We start from the raw sequence: 20,679 nt of genomic DNA, 5'->3' as shown, positions 1-20,679 counted from the left end.
AATCTTAAATTTGAAATAAAATTAGAGAAATGCTTTTTTTTTTTGGCAGAAATTTATTTACTTTATCTTTTAATTAAATTTCATCTAAACTTTTAAGTATTTTTATTATAAATTTGGACCGGGCAGGTTTAGGCCTGAAAATTATATAGCCCAAGCTTAGCTTGTTTGGGTGAGGCTCGGCCTTAGGCAGGCTGTCCATCCCATTTATCATGTTGATGATATTCTTGCATGATTTTGTGCTTTTTAGGGACTGTAAATTGAATTATAATAACTTCATTTGGTTATCTTTTTTCCATTTATTTTTTTTTACTTTCTCAATATTTTAATTTAAAAATAAATGTATACATTTTTGTTATTAAATGATTGATTTACAGTTTTAAATTATTTGACAAACATTGTTCCCATTTATGTATCTAAATGCAGTATTTACTTCTTGGCTTTTCAAAACAACAAGAAAAAAAAAAAAAGTAAACCAACAAGCAATGGAGTTAATTAAAAGTGACAATTTAAATGAAAATGAAACCTTAAAATAAAAAAATGGCTTGCATCATAAGTTTACTTGCCATCAAAGGCAACCCACCCGACAGACACGATTTGGAGAATGAATTTGTCAACAACTCTGACATTGACAAATTAAGATCAAAATTTTTGGTTTGGGATATTCCAAGGCAAAACAAATGGGGCCTTTTCAATTTTATTTGATTGATAGGGAACATATTTTCACACATTTTTCTCATGATAATCAATGATTGTAATATCCTTGATGGATGATATACTTCACTGCTTCACATATTTAAAGTGAGTTTGAGTTCTATTTATTTATTAACCTAATTTTCTTTTCTTATTCTTTTAGGTTTATAATTTATTCTTTGTTTTTTTTCCTTATTAGCATATAAAAAATTACACGTGTTTAAATAAAATATAATTTTTCATATATTTGTTATTTTCACCAAATAGATTCTTATAACTAAAAGATAATTAATTTTTATTAATCAATACGTAACTTATCATTTTATACTCATCAAATATTATATAACTTTGATGTAAATGATGAAAATGTAACATAATGATGTCGTTATGACAAGAAAGCATGGGTCCCTTCAGGTTTTAGATTTGTTTATAAATATAAAATTTAAAATATATAATTTTACCACCTAACATAAATTAAATAAATTTATTTAAAATAATGGTAAGTCATTTAAGTTAAAATTTAAAGATTAGATTCAATCCCTTACTCAAATTTAGAAATTATTTTTCCTTTCCTTTTTTTCTTTTTTTTGTCACATTTTTACTTCTCCAATTATTTTTCTTTTCCATTTTCCCTTTTGCTCCTTTCTCCAATTTTTTTCAATTATTTTTCTTTTTTCTCTCTCCAATTTTTTCTCAATTATTTTTCTTTTTCTTTTCCTTTTTCCCTTTTTTGTTCCTTTTTTTATCAAACAATTTTTTCTTTCAAAACCAAATAAGTACACTAAACCTTTTAACTCATACAAATTTTTAATATTAATTTTTGTTTTTGTTTTATGTCTGTTTATATTGATGTATCTGAAATTTTATATTTAAATTATTAAAAAATTTTATATTATAAATTTATCTATTGTGAAAATTTAATATTAATTTTTTTATTTTATATCTATTTTATATTAGATTTTATTTCAAAAGTGATTAATTTTTTATTTTGAATTGAATTATTAACCTAATCCATGACCTTATATGATTATTATTTAACCACCTTTCATATAAAATCTTAATCCACCATTGTAAGCAAGTATACAACATCATCATTGTTACAACATATTAACATGTTATGTCATTATTAAATTATATAAATGATGATTTGATTAATAATAATTAATTTATTTTTAACAATAAAAATTTATTTGATTCAAAATGAATATAAAAACTTAATAGAATTATAAAACAAAGAGTTTATCTGAATTTTTGTGAATTATTAATGAGTTTTTTTAAAATATTATGTCAAAAAGAATTATTAAATATCAATATAATCATCACATAGAAACATTTATCTATAAATAAAATATTTACGTATAAAAATAAAAACTTATAGGTAATAATTCTTAAATCCTTAATCCTTTGTTTTGTTATGGGAATACTTCTTTAATAGTAATAAAACTAATATTGTAATTTGAAATTAGCTTGACGGTGGATGTACATTTAATATTGACAGGCATTTAATAAAAGCAAGAAAAGAGAGGAATGTGACACTTGGTGCGGTGCCGCTTTTTACTTTTATCGACCAATGGCAACAACCTTCGCATTTACGCAATATATTTATTTAACAAAAAGCCCAAAAGGAAAAATCTCAAGGGAATATATATATAATATATATATATATATATATATATATATATTATACGAAATAAAAAATAAAAAATGGGCATTTGCCAGAGAGAGAGAGACTGAAACTCCAAGGCAAGATCAAAAACTCAACTTTACTGAGTCGTTACGGGTCGCAGTCTTCTCTCCTTTTTCCATCTCAATTCAATTTCGAAGGTAGAATAATTACCTTCACTTTTTTATTTTTATTTTTATTTTATTTTTTATTTTTAATTGCACCAAATCTCCCTGGTTTTTTTTCATCATTTGCTTGATCTCATCAATTCGACTCACCAAAAACTGTAAGCAAAGAGAAAAACTTTTTTTTTCTTGGTTTTGCTTTTTTTTTTTGTTTCCTGACTTTGAAATTGAAGTATTTTAGAGTCTAGGCTTAGCTGAACCGGCAGTTGACTTTATGAACTTGATTTTTATTTCTTTGAATATTTTGCCTTATATTTTGTTCGTAGTTAAGCAACCTAACTATTTTCTTCTTAGGCTTTTCTAAATTTTGATTTTTGGGGTTTTGAGGTATGAAGAAATTGGATTTTATTTTTTTATTTACTTTATTCATCGATTTTTGCAGTGCTTTTTGTTTATTTACTGCTAAAATAGAAGGGAAGATCGTATCTACTTTTAATTTATTTGAGTATTTGATTTAAATTAGGTTTTGGTTCTTATTATCTTCTTTAATTGGCAAGTTGTTCGAATTTTGAGGGGTTTTGAAGCTATTATTTTGATAATGAGGGTTCTTTTGAAGATTTGGAAATTAGGGTTCTTGTTTGAAGAATATCGATGCTATTGACAATTGTTCTGATAAATTTTTAGGTTAGCATTAAGTTCTGCTGGGTATATCGTAGGGAAGATGGTGAAGAAGCAAAACCAGATATTTGAGTGTCTAAATTAATGATGATGGGGCAGATCATAGTTATTTCTGTTTGATTATTTTAAAACATTGATGTAATTTTGAGGCTTTAGGGATATTTTTTTTTCATGGAAGATGACTGGGAAGAAATTTTTATGTTAATATCTGGCCCCTAGGATGGATGCATTAAGGCATTATTTCTTTGACTTTTCTAGTGTTTTTTTTAAGGAATTTATTGAATATATGGTTTTGTTTTTTGAAGGTTTCGTGAAGATGGACAAAAATTTGATGGACAAAGTTAGTGCCTTTGGTGAACGCCTCAAGATTGAAGGAGCTGAGGTGGGCAGAAAAGTAAGTGCTGGCATGAGCTCAATGAGCTTTAAGGTGAAGGAGCTCTTCCAAGGCCCGAACCAAGCTGATAAGCTTGTTGAGGATGCCACCTCAGAGACCCTTGATGAGCCTGATTGGGCCTTAAATCTTGAAATCTGTGACATGATCAATCACGAAAAAATTAGCAGTGTTGAATTGATCCGTGGCATAAAGCGGAGGATAATGATGAAGAGCCCTAGGGCTCAATACCTGTCCTTGGTTTTGCTTGAAACTTGTGTCAAGAATTGTGAGAAGGCATTCTCAGAGGTGGCAGCTGAGAGGGTTCTCGATGAAATGGTTAAGCTAATCGATGATCCTCAGACCGTTGTTAATAATCGGAACAAAGCTTTGACGCTTATTGAAGCGTGGGGGGAGTCAACCAGCGAGCTCCGCTATTTGCCTGTTTATGAAGAAACTTACAAGGTAACAACATATACTTTTTATCGGGTTTGTTGCAGATGTGGAAACAAGTCAAGGAAATATGATTATTTAATTTCATTTACTTGTTTTGTTGTGGTGTGTTTCTGGTTGAAAGTCCTGTAACATTAGTAATAACAGTTGTGTGAAATTGATTCTTTTTGTTGCTGTTACAGTCTTCAATCTACAATATAGCCTGCAAATCTTAATTAAATCATGGAATGGGAATTTTTTTTTTAAATGAAGGAGCAAATATTTAATTGTTTATTTGGTTTAGTTGATTGAAATCATAACATTAATTTAGAAAATCCTCGAATAAGCTTTCTTCAACAACTAAATTCTTGACTAGGAACTTTTTGGGGTACGCCAATGTCTCTTGAATTATTTGTGCTTTGAGTTGCAATAAGTTTTAATATGCGGTGCAATGTTGCTACAAAAGACAAAGCCTTTTGGCTTGTAGATTGATGACTTTTGAGATTTCTCAAATAATCTTTTTTATGTTGTAGAGTTTAAAATCAAGGGGTATTCGCTTTCCTGGTCGTGACAATGAGAGTTTGGCACCTATTTTTACTCCTCCTCGTTCAGTTTCAGCACAAGAAGTGGATGCTAGTCTTGCGCAGCAGTTTCAACATGACATGCAGCTTCAGCGTGATATTCCTGTTCAAACCTTTACAGCTGAACAAACAAAAGAAGCATTTGATGTGGCAAGAAACAGTATTGAGCTTCTTTCAACTGTGTTATCATCATCTCCTCAACAAGATGCTCTTGAGGTATTATTGTCTTTTTTTGCACTTCTTAGTTTCTAACTTTTTAATGACTATCAATGAAGTATGCTTCAACAAGCTCTTAATAATCTGAGAGTCTTGACCGAATTAGTCATGAATTTGTTTTGTCTATCCATTCATGTGTTAAAGAATGTTTAGTATTCTATGCATTTAGTGAGACTTTAATGTGCAAAAGATCAACTTGTTTGTTAATAATTTGCTTTTTGCTTTATTTGCAAGGGGAAATTACTTTCTTTTTAGAGCTTTTAAATCTTTTTTATTATCCATTTGTGATCTTTTATGCAACTTGGAGGCCTATAGGTGATTATTATTACATTTCACCTCAATGATGAATATTGGTGACAATTCTGATGGCTCCAATGATGCCAAGTTCATACTTTCATGTTGAAGGGGATATCTTTGACTTGTTATGCTCTGCTAGAAGGGAAATTAGAAGTGAATTCTTTGTGGTGATAAGATGACATCAGAAAATTAGATTTAAGCATACTTGAACTTTTTGCTGATTGTTCTTTGTAAGTTAACTTAGGCTTTTTTCTTGAGATCTTCATCAGTGTTGAGAAACAGATGACAATTTCACAATATTGTGATGTTTTGTTTTAGTTTAGACTCATAACTTTATAAATGATCTTTCAAATGGTCATTTAGTTGTTCTTGAGGTGGCAGCAATGTCATGTGTTCTGAACCTATAAGTTAGGGCATAGCTCTTGTAAACATTTACAATTTGAAGGTGTAGGAACCTTATGCAGATTTAACCTTTTAAAATGAAGTTTGTTTTTGCATTTCTGTTATTCATATTGGTAGAATCATATGAAATGAATCCCTTGCCCAGAAGGTAACAAAGCAGGACAAAATTCTAACCTACTTAGTATGTTACTTTTTGTTTTTCTAGCAGTTTATATGTTTACTCTCCCACCCTCCTTTTTGTTAACTTTATCAAATTTGATTTGGGACATTGGTATAAAATAAAAAAGCCAGGAGATTCTGATTGCACATAATTTTTACATCTCCATGTGGGAGGAAAAGGAAATAAAATAAAATAAAAGGAGGGGAAGTATGGGGTGGAGCTTTTAGTTCCAGATTTGATCAACAAGTACTGTTTTCATACCTTTGCTAGGGCTGAATGCTGGTTGATCCCAGTAATTTACATTTTCATTTTTGGCAGGATGATTTGACAACCACGCTTGTCCAGCAGTGTCGTCAGTCCCAATCCACGGTTCTAAGAATAATTGAGACTGCTGGAGATAATGAGGCCATGCTTTTTGAAGCTTTGAATGTGAATGATGAGATCCAAAAAGCTCTCTCAAAGTATGAAGAGTTGAAGAAGCCATCATTAGTTGCTCATGAGCCAGAACCTGCAATGATTCCTGTGGCTGTTGAGCCTGATGATTCACCCCATCATGCAAAAGAAGATGCCTTAATCAGAAAACCAGCAGGTACTCGACATGGAACACATGGGGGAAGCAATGATGACATGATGGATGATCTTGATGAAATGATTTTTGGTAAGAAAGGTGGGGGTTCATCTGAAAGTGGGCAAGATTCAAAGAAGCAGCAAGCACCAAAAGATGATCTAATCACATTTTGAGTGCTACTTTAGGACAGAAGGCCTATGCGGGCATCATTGTAGGCATTGAACAGAAGTTTGAACTTTGACAGGATTGTGGACTTTTTTCTTTCACATACTACCAAGTTATGTGTAAGTAATTAATGTTTGGATTTATTTACATAATTATTTGATGAGTATACATGGGAGGATTGTTATGAGCAGAATAAAGCTGTTTGGCTCTCATAGTTGTGGTATGGGGACATGACATTCTAGTGACTGGTTCTTGTTTGCTGCATGTAAGTCCTTCCAACAAGTTCCATGCTTATGCTAAATATACCGGAATCAGTTTTCACCTCGACGAAGTGTAAATTAATTGATCTTTCAGGCTTCAAAATGTGAGGACATTTTGTCTATATTTTTTGATGACATTTGTTTTTCACTTATGGATTTTACAATTTTTCATATAAAATTAGAAATATAAATAATTGAAATTTTGTAATATTAATCTATAAATTACTTAATTTTATTAGAATTAACAAAATTATTTTGTAATGAAGTTATTATAATGTAGATAACTTTTATTTATATCTATAATAATAAATATTTCAAATGGAAATTTAAAATTATAATGAACAAATATTTTTGTTTTCATTCATCAAAAATTTTACCAACATTTTATATGTATATTATATAAATAGTCTCAAAATTAAAAATCTTACTCATTTCCGTAAATTAAGTGAAAATGTGTGTCACTCGTGTAAAAGATAAAAGTAAAATCTAATGGGTAAATTAATAAGTTTTACTTTTTAAAGATTTTACTTCTTGAGACTTCCCAGCTAGCTTGAGACTTCCCCGATCTTCTCTTTCCCTTTGTGTGTGAACACCAGCTTCAGCTCATTTTTTTCCAAATATTCAAATACTCTCCTATGGCATTTTGCAGATGGTGCAAAAATCCCTTCCCAGATGAGACTTTCTTATTTGCTGCATATAAGTCCTTTTGAGTAACGCAAGTGGGGACTGGGAAAAGACTAGAGTGAGTGCCATCTGCATGGAAAGGATGCACACTTGACAATGCACATCGCCCTTGACCATTTAGTCATCCTCTTACACTGATCTACAACCCCTATTGGTTCTCTTTGATTACCTATTGAGGGTATTGTGAAGGATGGTCAACCTCTCACCCCCTCATCTTAGTCTCTGGTCGTTAATACAGAAGGAAACTGAACTCAATTTAAAGTAGTCAATCATTAGTCCAGCTCCATGAAACTGAGATGGATGGAGATGGACGGAAAGTTGGAAAGAAGGTGGCTTGACAGCCTCCATTCAGTGTTTGTGGACAATTTTAGTAAAAGGTTATCACGGGCAATCATTAAAGGAGCGTTTGAGGAGTGTGGAACTGTTGTAGACGTGTTTATTCCAAGAAAGGTCTTGCAGGATAAGGGAAGGGTAGCGAACTTCACGTTTATTAGGTATAGAGAAAAGCATGAATTGGAAAAGGTGCTAAAATGGGGAGGACATCAGTGGATGGATGGGAATCGACTCATAGTGAAGAGAGCTGAACCAGTGCTTAGGGGCAGAGATAAACATGAGGACAACGAGGTAATGGGAAGGAAAGGAGTTTTTGAACCCAAGACACGGGGGATAGACGGTAGGTCACATAAAGAGGTAGCAGCAGGTGAGGGAATGAAGTCACAGAAGGGGAAAGGGATGGTCAAGCTAGAGGAAGATAAACGAAATAAGGCAAAGATGGAGGAACTGAAAAAGGGAATTGAGGATATGGCTCAAGGGAAAGAGGTAGTTGGTAATGAAATAAGAAGGCCAAACTGCCAGACTGGTACAAGAATGATTACGATCAAGACTAATGTAGCAGAAGAGGACATGAGTTGGGTACAGAGCAGTGCGGTAGGAAGATTAAGGGAAAGAGTTGACTATCGAACAGTACAATCAGGATTGGCCAGGGAAGGGATTGTTGTGCAAATTAGGATCCCTGAAGGAATGATAGTGCTTGTTACCTTAGACCTAAAGGAGGAAATAGAGGTTTTATTGGAGACCTACTAAGAAGTTTTTGAGCTCTGGTTTGGCTCAATACTACCGGTTAGCATTGCTAATGAAGAGAAAGGTAAGACTTTGGGTGCGCCTTGGTGAAGTTCTAATTCATTCATGGCACATAAACACTTTCAAAGCAATTGTTGGGTGTTGGGGTGAGTTCTTGGCAATTGATCGGAGTACATGTAGAAGTGAAAGATTTGATCAAAGCACATATTTTAGTGAAGGTGAGAAGTAGGGCAATTATTCCAAGCCAAGTGCGCATTGAAGTTGAAGGCAGGCAATATAGCATCTGTGTTAGCATAGTAGAATGGGAAGCTAGCTGTGATTTGAAGGCTTATACGAAGGGGAAGGAAATCATTGAGAATGATGAGGAAATACACAGAGAAATAGGAAGTGACGATGGTGGCGGTGGCGAAGAAAAGGTAACGACGGTGGAAAGAAAACAAGAAGCCAAGTGTTGCGAGTTAATTTATCAAGACAATTTACTTTAAAACTTTAATCAAATTAACAAAACATCATGTAAGTGCACATGGTCATCAAGTACCACAAAGAATTGTATTTAAATTCTTACTAATTACTAAAATTGGGCAATCTAATCTTATACAATGTAATCTAGTTTAAAAATTAATTGAAAATGAAAATGAAAATGAAAGTAGCAAGGCTAAATTAGTGAACTAAGCTAAAAAAAATGCAAGTAAATTAAGTTGGAAAACAGTGGGAAGTACCTAGGATTATGGTTTCAATTAATGCTTCATTTGGACTTAAAGATTGACTAATTACCTACTTTTATAGAAAATTAATGCTAGCCTAGGATCCTTAAGCATATACGATTCTTTGTAGAGATATTGTACAATGGCCTAACTTAATTTCATTCTCTATATGTTTATAGCTAATTAATTAAACTAAGCTTCTTAAGTATGGGTCCTATAAATTGACTATATGTAGTTAATAGATGTATGTCTACCATATTAACAAATCACCCAATTAATTCCTAATCGCAACGATCATATACTACCCAAACCATGGTCTTTTTAAACTAATTTTGTCAAGTATTATTTAAAAACTCATGCACATCCTATTGGTGATTAGTCAATAAAATAAGAAATAAGTGCATATTTGAATAAACACTAAATATTCCATAAAAACAAGTAATAGTCAATTAAGCATCCAAACTATACATTAATATCAACCATAATCCTAGAAAAGAAAATTTAGCTTAACATTTTAACAGCCCACAATAAAATTTTAGCAAAATTAAGCATTTATACAAAGAGATTTAGAGAGAGAAAAATAAAGCTAGTGAGAGAAACTCTTTTGGTGCAGCTTTGTCAAGCTTTTCTTCAAGATTTTTCCTCTTCTTTTGTCCTTGTGGAAAGCTCCTTTTTGCCTATGTAGTTGCTCCTTAAAATGCTCCCCTTCAGCCTTAAAATATGATTGTATTTATACTCCTTTTGATGGCCATTTGATGTAAAATTGAATGGCCCAAAATGTGTAGAATTACGTGTAGGTGCCTAAGGTTCTATTTTGTGGCTTGTTTTAACATGCTGGACAGTGTATTCAGCGCTTAGGTGCCCAAGCTTCTGTCAACACTGACTACAATCTACTATAGTTAGTCAAATTCCTCCATATTTTTTACCATGATCCCTTCTGAACTAGGTGAAGTGCTTAGCATCAAAGTTGTAGTTCTTCCTCTTAGATTTCCGTATATACAAGAATCATGTTGATTGGAGTTTTGTAGCTCAAGTTATGCTTAAAACATTGCAGCATGTTTTGAGGCCTTTCTTAAGCTACTTGTACCATCCTTTTCCATTTGAGTTCCAACTCTTTGCATGTCCTTCGATATCTTAAAATCAATTAATTAGAAGCTGAAATGAGAGATTTTAACAAAAAATTCATTAAAATTGCATAAATGATAAATGTCATGGCATAAATTAAAGTAGACCTGGCAATTCGTATTAACGTGACGTTAACGTGTCAGACACGATTAGATACGAAACACGTTAAGGCTAAACACGAACACGACAAGTTTAATATTTGTGTCTTAAATTTAAAACATGTACACGTATAACACGACACGACACGATTAGTACATTTATTAAACGTGTCAATATAAGACACGACACGATTAATGACACGTTTAACACGATTAACACGATTAACACGTTTAACACGATTAACATGATTAACATATTTAACACGATTAAATTATAATATTTACAATTACATATAATTTTATTATTTAAATTTAAAATCTATAATTATAAAAATAATTATAACAAAACAAAAATAATAATAACATCAAATATAATAAAAATTAATATAAATAACATACAAAAAATTCATTATCATATAATATGATAAAATACATCATTAACAATTTAACATCAAACCTTCAAACACTAATAATATTAAAAATCATTCATGATTTTCAATCATAATTAAAAACACATCATTAACCACATCATCAACCATGAACAAATCAAAATCGAAAACTCGTTCTCCAATGTCACATCATTCCGACGTCACAAAACCTAATAATAAAATGAAAACAATATATTAATAAAATTAAATCAATATTGAAAAAGTTAAATAAAATGTCAAAGTTAGTTCAAAGCATACATTTTCATTGATGATTAATTGACATCAACAGTATTAGAGCATTCGGCTGATGACATTTCTTCCTTACTAATTTCTAAATTTATGACATCCGCGATAAGACTGTTCATATCTATTTCTACATATGCTACAATATTAAAAAATATTTATTAAAAATAATAAATAAATCAAACTTACTCTAATCATGCATTTAAACAGAAGAAACATAGCCAAAAATAAATGAAAGAATGTATTACCAGTTTCCCCAAATAGCTAATCCTTACAACATAAAATTGCCTCCACAACATTTAGTTTAAGTGAGCTCCGATATTGATCAAGAACTTTATCGCCAACACTAAAAGCAGACTCGGAAGCCACTGTCGATACAAGAATGGCCAAGATATCTCGAGCCATGGTAGAAACCTTAGGATAACGAAACTGATTTGTCTTCCAAAATTGTAAAATATCCAATTCAATTGTCGTTTCAATCCTTTGTTCATCCAAATATTGCTCCAGTTGAGATTTGTTCTTCGTAGTCCCAAACTCACGTTGAAAATTGTCAAACTCCTAATTAATAAAAACAAAATAATTAAAAAATATTAAAATAAAAAACAACAATAGAAAATTAAATTCAATAACAAATAATACTTCAAAAATAAAAAAAAATTACCTTCAAGAACTAGTTTTTTCCCTTGTGCACCTTTTTCTCATCAAAAAGCGTGTCATTTAAAGCAGATGGAGTATTAGGAACCTTGACAGTATATTCATCATAAAGAGCAAATAAATGATCTTTAACCTTTTTAAATTCAGTTGAATCACTCCCATAAAGCTTTGTGTAACTCTATTCCACAAATTGAATCTTGTACCGAGGATCAAATATTACAGCTATAGCTAAAATCAAACTAAATTCAGACTAATACTTTTCAAACTTAAAAAACATTTGAGTAGCTATATTTTTCAAATACACATCATCTCCACTCATATGTTTTTCCAAGGTCATGTGTGCCATGAATATCGAAGGAAAGTACAAGTCGACTGTGGGATACTTTGTTCCAGAAAACACACAAGTAATCTCATAAAATACACTTAAGAACTTGCTAAGTTTCTCAATTCTATCCCATTCATCTCTAGATGGAGAATGCTTGAAATTTGAATCACTAATTTCCAAATGAGAAAAGGCCAAGCGAAAATAAAGTGCACTTTCAAGCATGAGAAATGTAGAGTTCCACCTAGTTGGCACATCTTGTTTTAAGCCTCTTTTTGCATTCAAATTCACTAGGCTCACACACTCTAAAAACTTTTGTTTTCTCCATTGAGAACCTTTCACATACTTAATACTTTCCCTCACTTTTTGGATCGCACTATCAACTTCTTTCAAACCATCTTGCACAATCAAATTAAGTATATGAGCATAACATCTTATTTGAAAAAACTTGCCTCTTCCTAAAAGTTGCTTTCTCATATTCAATTGCACTTTCAACAAATCACAAAAGTATAATTTGCAGAAGCATTATCCAATGTTATTGAAAACAATTTACTTTCAATTCCCCATTCAACTAACAATACATAAATCTTTTCACTTAAAGCAACACCACTGTGTGGAGGTGGCATAAAGGAAATATTCAAGATTCTTTTCTGTAGAACCCAATTTTTGTTAACAAAATGAGCAGTAAGACACGCATACCCATCAGTAACAACAGAAGTCCACAAATCAGAAGTCAAACAAATCCTCCCAGGTGATTCTTGAAGATGATGAATCGTTCATTTTATGCATCCTAATTATATCAGCCCGTCAAAGTACATTTTTCTCTTTTATGCATCCTAATTATATCAACTTTAACAATGTTCCTAGAGATCAAAACAACATCTTCACGCAAATAAGACAACATAGACTTAATGTCAGTATACTCCACAAATGATAAAGGCAAATTATGCATCACAATTGCAGCTACCACTAATTTATGAAACTTTTCAGGATCAAATTTTGAAGACCTCATTAACATTGAATTATGTTCTTTAGAAAATATCATTTGACCTATATCACGTGTGTCTTTCTTAACACAATTATCATTATGACGTTTCAAATTACCTGTCCCATACTTGCTTTCATAATTCAAAATATACCCACAGAGCTTGCACTTTACTTTTGATTTTCCATCACTTGAGTTCTTTTTTGGCAAACGTTCAAAGAATGTCCAAAGCTTTGAAGTTAGCTTTCGTTTTTTGAGTTGGCATGGCTTCTTTTTATCTGTTGCTCCCAACTGCTCAATCTGCAGACAATCATCAGATTTCTCCAGAAAATGAACATTTGATTCAAAAGAAACATTGATATTGTCAGATTCCATCTGCAACCATCAACAACATAAATAACATCAAAAATATTGCCACATAACACGTGATTGATGAAGAGTAAGTTTAAAAAATTTAATGTTTCTCTCACTAAAAAAGAAATAAAACATTGAAAATTAAATGTAGTTATCTTAGATAACTTATCTAGGCAAATTTTATAATGTTCAACAAAAATACATATTAAATTAAAAAAATAAATAATAAAGCTTGGCATCTATTTAAATCAACCTACTCATATCAATAGAAAAATCCAAAGGAAGTATCACAGCTGAAGTTCCTATTGCATAATCCAAATGCATATGCAGCAGAAAGATTTCCCCATGATAAAATCTCAAATTGCAAATGACAATCTAGTAAATAAAAGCTAAGAACATATCATAAGGGCTGCTGAAAACAAGAATAAAAAAATGCAACCAACTAATAAAATTTAAACCTTATCAGGTGCTCCACTTGAAGCTCAAAGGACGAATGCAGTGCCTTCAATAATAAATCAAGTATCTAATTAGGGATTGCAAATTAACCATATAGCTTGAAACTCTGCCCCCTACCGATGTAAGGAAGCCTGTCAAACATTATAAGCAATCAACAGATTAGAGAACTTACAAAACCAAGAATTCGGCATACTGAAATAAAATGCCTTGAAAGAAATTTGCTCTATTTCATCCATATTTCTGTTCATATCTGATGTCTTAAAAGACTAGAAATAAAAAAAAAACCCACTAAAACTCTATCCTTACTTTACCCCTTTGCGCAACACAAAAGACTTGAGGTTTTCAAGTCTGAAATCCCGAAAGCAGCTACATGATATGGGGGAACGTTGGGGACCAATGGACCGATTTGCAAGGGGAATATTTGGGCAACCAAACTTTCAAACTCCCAAATCCAATGTATTGTGTTCTTTAAATTAATCCAATAAAAGAAAAATAAAATGTAAAAATAAACTACTTACCTCTGTTTCAGTGAAAAGGGAAAAAGTCGCTGAAGAAACCTGCTCAACACTCCCAAGTCCCAATCTAAAGCTGCTAAAGTGAAAGGGGAAAAAGAAATTGAAGAAGAGAATAAAGATTTGGTGAAGAATAAAGATCTGTTGGACTGGTGGTGTCGTGGTCTAGTGGTCTGGCCGTGCCGTGGTGTAGTGGTCTGGTGGTCTGGTGGTATTGGCTTCCTGTGCAATAGCCGTGAGGGCTGAGGCAATCCAAAATAAAAACAAAGGTGAAAAATTAGGGTAAAAGGATGTATAATTACCTTAATATCTTTTATAAAATTAAAAAAAAAAACTTTTTAAAATAATTATTTATATAAGGTTAAAACAATCTTTAACTATTAATGCTTAACAGGTTAATAAAAGTGTTACGTGTACACGTTTAAACACGATAACACGATTAAGTAAACATGTTTAAACGTGTTTGTCGTGTTTGACATGTTTAGACACTAAACACGTTAAGGGTAAACCCATAACCTATTTAACTCGTATCTTCTCGTGTCGTATTAACGTGTCCTGTCCAAAATTGCCAAGTCTAAATTAAAGTACTACTACGAAGCATAAAATTACCTATGGATTACTTAAAGCTAAAGGACTTAGCTTAATTTTAAGTTCCAAAGATGCATAAGATAACTCTATATAATAAAGTTATCACACCTCCAAACTTAATATTTTGCTAGTCCTTGAGCAAAACTCCAAAACAAAGAAAAAAACATGAACATCGAAAAAGTTGAACTATAAATCACCAATCCAAAGATCACTTTTAATTCCTTGTAAGTTATCTTGTTTCCTTAACTTAAAGCAAAGCACAAATATTATTCAAGTTCACATTGCAATAGGTTTTAAGCTCATTTTTCAAATGGAATTTCATGTGTGTGTGTATTCTTCCAATGAAAATTATGTCATTTAGATATGTTTATGCTCATGCAAGAGTTCAAATTAGTTAAGAGTTTCATATGTTTGCTCTTCATCTCTCTCTTCACTTATGTAGACTAACATTTAATTAAGGATCCTTAGGACTTTATCTAGCTTGTAATGTGTGGCTAGGGTTAAAGTATGATAAAGGTTAAAATGTAGCTTAAATCACCCTAAGTACATGATTATTCTAGGATTTCTAGTGAGCTTTACTTTTCACTTCTTCTAATCACACCTTTTTTTTTCAATTCATCCTCCATTTTTATTCATCAAACACTTTATTCTATTTTTGGATTTCTCATTTTTTTTCTTCTTTTCTTTATTTTTCTTTTATCAAAATTTAAGACCTCCAAATTTATGTCATTTTATGATAAGTAGTAAGGTGAGTTCTGTACAACTTTTTGAATTTTGACTTTAACTTCACTTCTTTACCTTTTTCACTATTACTAAGCTCAATACATCTCTTAAAAATAATCTATATACTTAAGAGTGATGGGTGTTAATGTGAGAATTTTATTTGTAGGTTAAGGCTTTTCACTAAATGTTTAATGAAAGAAAGGAAAAATTTGACTAAAAAAAAAGGGTGACTAAGGATATAATTGTATATGGTAGGCTCAAAAAGCTTAATCGATTCAAAAATGGCTTAAGTCATCTTTCTAACTAAGTGTAGCCTGGGATTTCGCTTCAAGAGAAATTAAAACAAATTCTATAACTTAAGACTTTCTTCAAAAATTTACACTTGCATAAACATTCTTTAAATATGCACAATGCACCCGAGCATTTAGCTCAATGGTTGGTGCATAATCTCTTTACCTTAAGAGCAGAGTTCGAATTCCCCTTCCCTCAATTATAAAAAAAAAATTCTTTAAATATGCACAATTATTCAAAGCATGAAACATGTGCTTAGTTTGATGGAAATTTGCATTCTACAATGATGCTTAACAAAAAAGTTCAACATAATACTTGAACAATATTCACACTGACTAAAAGCATAGGATAACAAGATAATTAATTTTCTTCATTGGATAAGTAAATCAAAATGAAAGGTGCAATTAATCATAGTCAACATTCTCAAAAATTTTGTTGAAATTTTAAACAAAAGTAAACTAAAATAACTTGAAAACTAAAACGTGACATTGAACTAAAAACAAACAAAGCTTAAAAATTTTTATAATTTTTAATAGACTTAGTTCTACAATCTCTTCCTGACAGCTTTAGTTAGTTTGTGTTGAACTTCCATATGAATCAATTGGAAGCCACTCTTCTCGAACTTTTGAATGTGTTAGACACGACAAAGATAAGGGATCATTGCTTCTTATTTCTTCTTCCAAGACTCATACAAAGCAATAGAAGAAGAAAGCCCTAAAAGGGAAGAAGGTAAAATCCCAAAATGAGAAGGCCTTGAAGCCTAAGGGAGGTTTCAAAAAGGACAAAGAAAAGGATATTTGCCATCATTGTGGCAAACTTGGACATTGGAAGAAGAACTGCAAGGAGTACTTAGCTACTGTGAGCAAGAAAAAGAAGTTTATTGAAGTTTCTGATTCAGGTACCATTTGCTAAATAATTCTATTTTATATATTAAAGGTATAAGATACCTCAAAGTTGGTTCTCATATGTTTAACATATTGCAAGGACCAAAGATAAAGATAAGTAGGATCTTGGCTGAGGAGGTGACCACATGGATAGACTACATAAAGCATTAGATGCTACATTGGATGGTTACACTCCCATTTATATCGAAATGTTGGATAATTTATTTAGATGTTTTTGAAACATTAATTATGTGATTGCCCTAGAAATGGCTGGTGAAACATTTGTCTTTAGCATTTGGATGTGGAAGCTTATATGTTTCTAGTTTGAATAATTATTTGGAATAATTATGTCATATTTAATTATCCTAGCTTCATGTTTATCCTTGCAATGATATTTGATCAATCATGAAATATGTTCAATTGATCAAAAGATTGAATATTGATTCATATAAAATGGAACTTTCTTAAGAGCAAAACATACAGATGAATGTTCAAGAAAGAAAGCAACTTCATATTGCAATATGATTTGGTCCATATCTCTCCAACATAAAAGCCCATTATGATATTCCAAACCAATATGATTACAAGCATACATTGAGATGTATATACATCATGGGATGTTTAAAAGAGTTTGAATATTACTCTCATAAAGGATCTTGGATTTAGTGGGAGCCTAATGACAATAAAAGGTTAAAAGGGGCCAAATGGCATAACATAGAGTGACACATGCATATGATGCATACAACATAGTTTAGTTGGAATGGTCCCAAGAAGTAAAAGGGACTATACGTGTATATAAATAAAGTCATATACATCATATTATAAAGGGTTCAAATAGGAAGATATCTAGATCGTTAGTTCATGGAACTAATAAAGGGTTCTGAACATTGTTAATGTAACAATGGAGCCATAATAATAGAACCTGGGTCTCATTAGATCTAGATATAGTAATATGACATGATGTGATGTGTGGACATCATGAAGATAGATAAAAGCAATTAACCACATTAAAGGACACAAGCGAGTCTACATGGAGACACGATTGCTAGATGGATTTGAATCCACATACGATAAGGTAGCAATTGGCTTTGTGCTAGTGAGAGATGTTGAGATGAGCCTTGCAGCTAATTGGGATTGGTTAAGGCTTGATTCCAATCATGCAACAACATCATTCATGTTAAATGATTAAAGGTTTTCCTTTATCAATAAGACATCTATTATAACAAGTTATAAGTCTAATTAGATGAAGTCCATGAGATTAATATGCCTTGCAAGGGAACTATAATAGGTTGCAGTTATGAGATCCTTATGCATCAAAGCGTAATCTCAAAATATTCCTAGTCAATGTATCATTGAGACTGGACATCAATGATACTTAAAGACTAGTACATTCTATGTTCCTTACTTGAAAAGTAAGCAACCGATCTCATAGGTTGAAGTATAGAGATACTTGAAACTAGAATGTAGGTGCTTGCTTAGGAGAGTAAGTTCATTGACCATGACCCACCATGAGAAGTGCATTTGGTATTTCACTCAAGTGTCTATGCAATACTTCTCATGTGTCAGTTGTGTAAATACTCCTTAGACTTGAGACACCAGGTTATCTTATGTGTGGAGTGCTATGCTTTGATTTCATCCCTACAAGTGCCAACCAAGGATGCCTAAACAAGATGCTTTTGGGTATAACATGAAGCATGTGAAGGCAAATGAGTGGTCAAGATAGGAATCATCACCCCAAGTAATGTAGGGGACATATCCTCGCTGTTCTTACTTGATATTAGCTTATTGAAGTCCTTGACCAAGGCAACTTAAAGTTTATGAAAGGAGTTTCATAAGTCTTTATAAAGCTGATGATCAAAATTTAAGAACGAATATGGAGATCAATAAGAGTAGACATTGCACCATGCTCTTATCATCTCCGGGATATATGATGAGGGAATGAATTACGCTGAAAGGCTGATCACTGAAAGGTTGAGTCAAACCATCTTGACTCTTCTAACATTTGGGTGGCTATGATGGATTGCTAGATCTCAATCTTGGTCTATGAACTCTAGGTAGTTAACTTGATTAATGATAAATTTAAAAGTAGTTTAAATTTATCTAATTCTAAGTTTAACTTAAGAATTATATGTTGAGTTCATTGCCAACATGTTAGAAGCCTAATGGGTCACACACCTAAAATGAATGTTGAAAATAAAATGAGAGAGGTGATTAAGTTGGACTTAATCAAATTAGAAGTTATGAGCTTCTCAAGCACTTGATTAAAATTGTTTAATTAAGTTGTGCCTAATTAACTAAATTGTTTAATTGAATTATTGGACCTAATTAATTAAATTATTTAATTAAGTCATTGCACTTAATTAATTAAATTAAACAATTAAGTTATTGGGCCTAATTGATTAAATTAAACAATTAAGTTAATTGGGCTTCTTAAGGACTTAATTAAATTATTTAATCAAATTATTGAATTAATTGACAATTACAAAATAATTTTGTAATTAGGGTTTAAAATTAATCCAAGGTATAAATACCTTACTATAGTCTCCAAACACAGTAGTGGAGAACGGCTGAAAAAAAAAAAGAAGAGTGAACGACACATTAGAAATTCTTTTATCTTGTCGTTCCTTGGTTGAAAAAAATAGTTTTTCATTCACTTCGTTTTGTGTGTTTAGCCCCACAATTTTGTGTGAATTATGAGTTTATGAAACTCATCTTTGCTAATACATTGTCAAGGCTTAGCACTCCCAATCCTTACAGAAGGATTTTCTCATTCATTGGTATGGATCACCAGAGGCTGCACAAGGATTCCTTGGACAGCTTTGGTTTTCAACAACCGGGCTGAGGTGGTTGAGCTGTTTGAAGGTTGATTTGCTGGTTTAACAAAGGATTCATCAACCTTTATTATTTAGGTAAAGTGATATGATCATATACTTTTATTTTTAATTTAATTTTATACTTAATTTAGCATGAAAGAGATCCTAAGAGGGTGAGGCGTAAATTTATTTTTTTTTAAATTTATTTTCGCTGCGTTTTATTTGCATTTGATGCATGATTAACCCTCACCCAACATCTATTACCTCCTCTCCAACTCTAAAAGTTATTTTGCTTACCTTCACATTAATGAGTGCGTTTACAGTTGCCAAGAAAGGTCATCCTAAGATTAGAGGAATTTCTACATCCTCTTTTATCTCAAGCATAGGGAAGTTAACCGAGATGTAGAGATGCCCCACTTTAATTAACACATCCTTTATAATTCCAACACAGTACCGAATTGTCCTATCTACTAATTGAAAAGTAACTGTAATAGGTTGAATCTCCTCAAGTCCAAGTTTCTTAATAACAGATGAAGGCATCAGTGACACATTAGTACCCAGATTACACAAAGCTTTAGAAAATTTAGAACCACCATTAGCACAAGGTATAAAAAAACTCCTTGGATCCTTTAGCTTTGGTAGAAGCTTGTTTTGAATAATAGCACTGCCATCTTCAGTGAGTGCCATTGTCTCATACTCACCCAGTTTTCTTTTCTTTATCAAAATATCCTTTAAAAACTTAACATATGAAGGCATATGCTCCAAAGCTTTAGCAAAAGGGATGTTGATGTGGAGCGTTTTGAATACTTTTAGAAATTTCTGAAATTGAGCATCCAACTTTTGCTTTTAGAAGTGTTGAGCAAATAAAGGAGAAGGGTGTGTTATCGGTGCATCCTTGACTTGCACTTGCATGTCTGACTTTCCAACTTCTGATTCATTCTCAATTGGCTTTTCTTGTGACTTTTCTTGCTTACTATTGTTGTCAACCTTTTTCCCACTCTAAAGGAATACTACCATACAAGGTTCCTTGCCTTCCTTCCTCGGATTCGGCTCAGTATTACTTGGTAGGGTTCCTTAAGGCCTATTGTTGGTAGCATTGGATAATTGCCCCACTTGAGTCTCAAGATT

At 31.9% G+C, this 20,679-nt stretch overlaps 2 protein-coding genes across 4 annotated transcripts; one reads left to right on the top strand and one right to left on the bottom strand.

Annotated features, from left to right (window-relative positions):
* Positions 1 to 2,362: 2,362 nt before the first annotated feature.
* Positions 2,363 to 6,672, top strand: LOC18599517 (Target of Myb protein 1). Of its 3 annotated transcripts, none has more exons than XM_007029525.3 (4): positions 2,363 to 2,514; positions 3,462 to 3,991; positions 4,492 to 4,755; positions 5,933 to 6,672. In XM_007029525.3, the coding sequence occupies exons 2-4, from the start codon at positions 3,473 to 3,475 to the stop codon at positions 6,353 to 6,355; spliced, it is 1,206 nt and encodes a 401-aa protein (XP_007029587.3). In that variant the 5' UTR covers positions 2,363 to 2,514; positions 3,462 to 3,472; the 3' UTR covers positions 6,356 to 6,672. The 3 variants fall into 3 exon arrangements, with proteins under 3 accessions (XP_007029587.3, XP_017977635.2, XP_088662906.1); XM_018122146.2 differs by having other exon boundaries at positions 2,499 to 2,639; XM_088806780.1 differs by lacking the exon at positions 2,363 to 2,514 and adding an exon at positions 2,748 to 2,865.
* A 4,561-nt stretch (positions 6,673 to 11,233) lies between these two features.
* On the bottom strand, positions 11,234 to 20,238 carry LOC108662011 (uncharacterized). The gene is made up of 6 exons (XM_088806658.1): positions 20,006 to 20,238; positions 14,259 to 14,328; positions 12,762 to 13,305; positions 12,045 to 12,343; positions 11,661 to 11,801; positions 11,234 to 11,527 (listed from the first exon to the last, which is right to left on the bottom strand). The coding sequence occupies exons 1-6, from the start codon at positions 20,236 to 20,238 to the stop codon at positions 11,234 to 11,236; spliced, it is 1,581 nt and encodes a 526-aa protein (XP_088662784.1).
* Between the last annotated feature and the right edge of the window lie 441 nt (positions 20,239 to 20,679).

The sequence above is a fragment of the Theobroma cacao genome, chromosome 5 (assembly GCF_053813885.1).
Source record: "Theobroma cacao isolate CCN51 chromosome 5, ASM5381388v1, whole genome shotgun sequence".
In the NCBI taxonomy this organism is placed as follows: Eukaryota; Viridiplantae; Streptophyta; class Magnoliopsida; order Malvales; family Malvaceae; genus Theobroma; species Theobroma cacao.
This window is presented reverse-complemented; position numbering and strand designations above follow the sequence as displayed.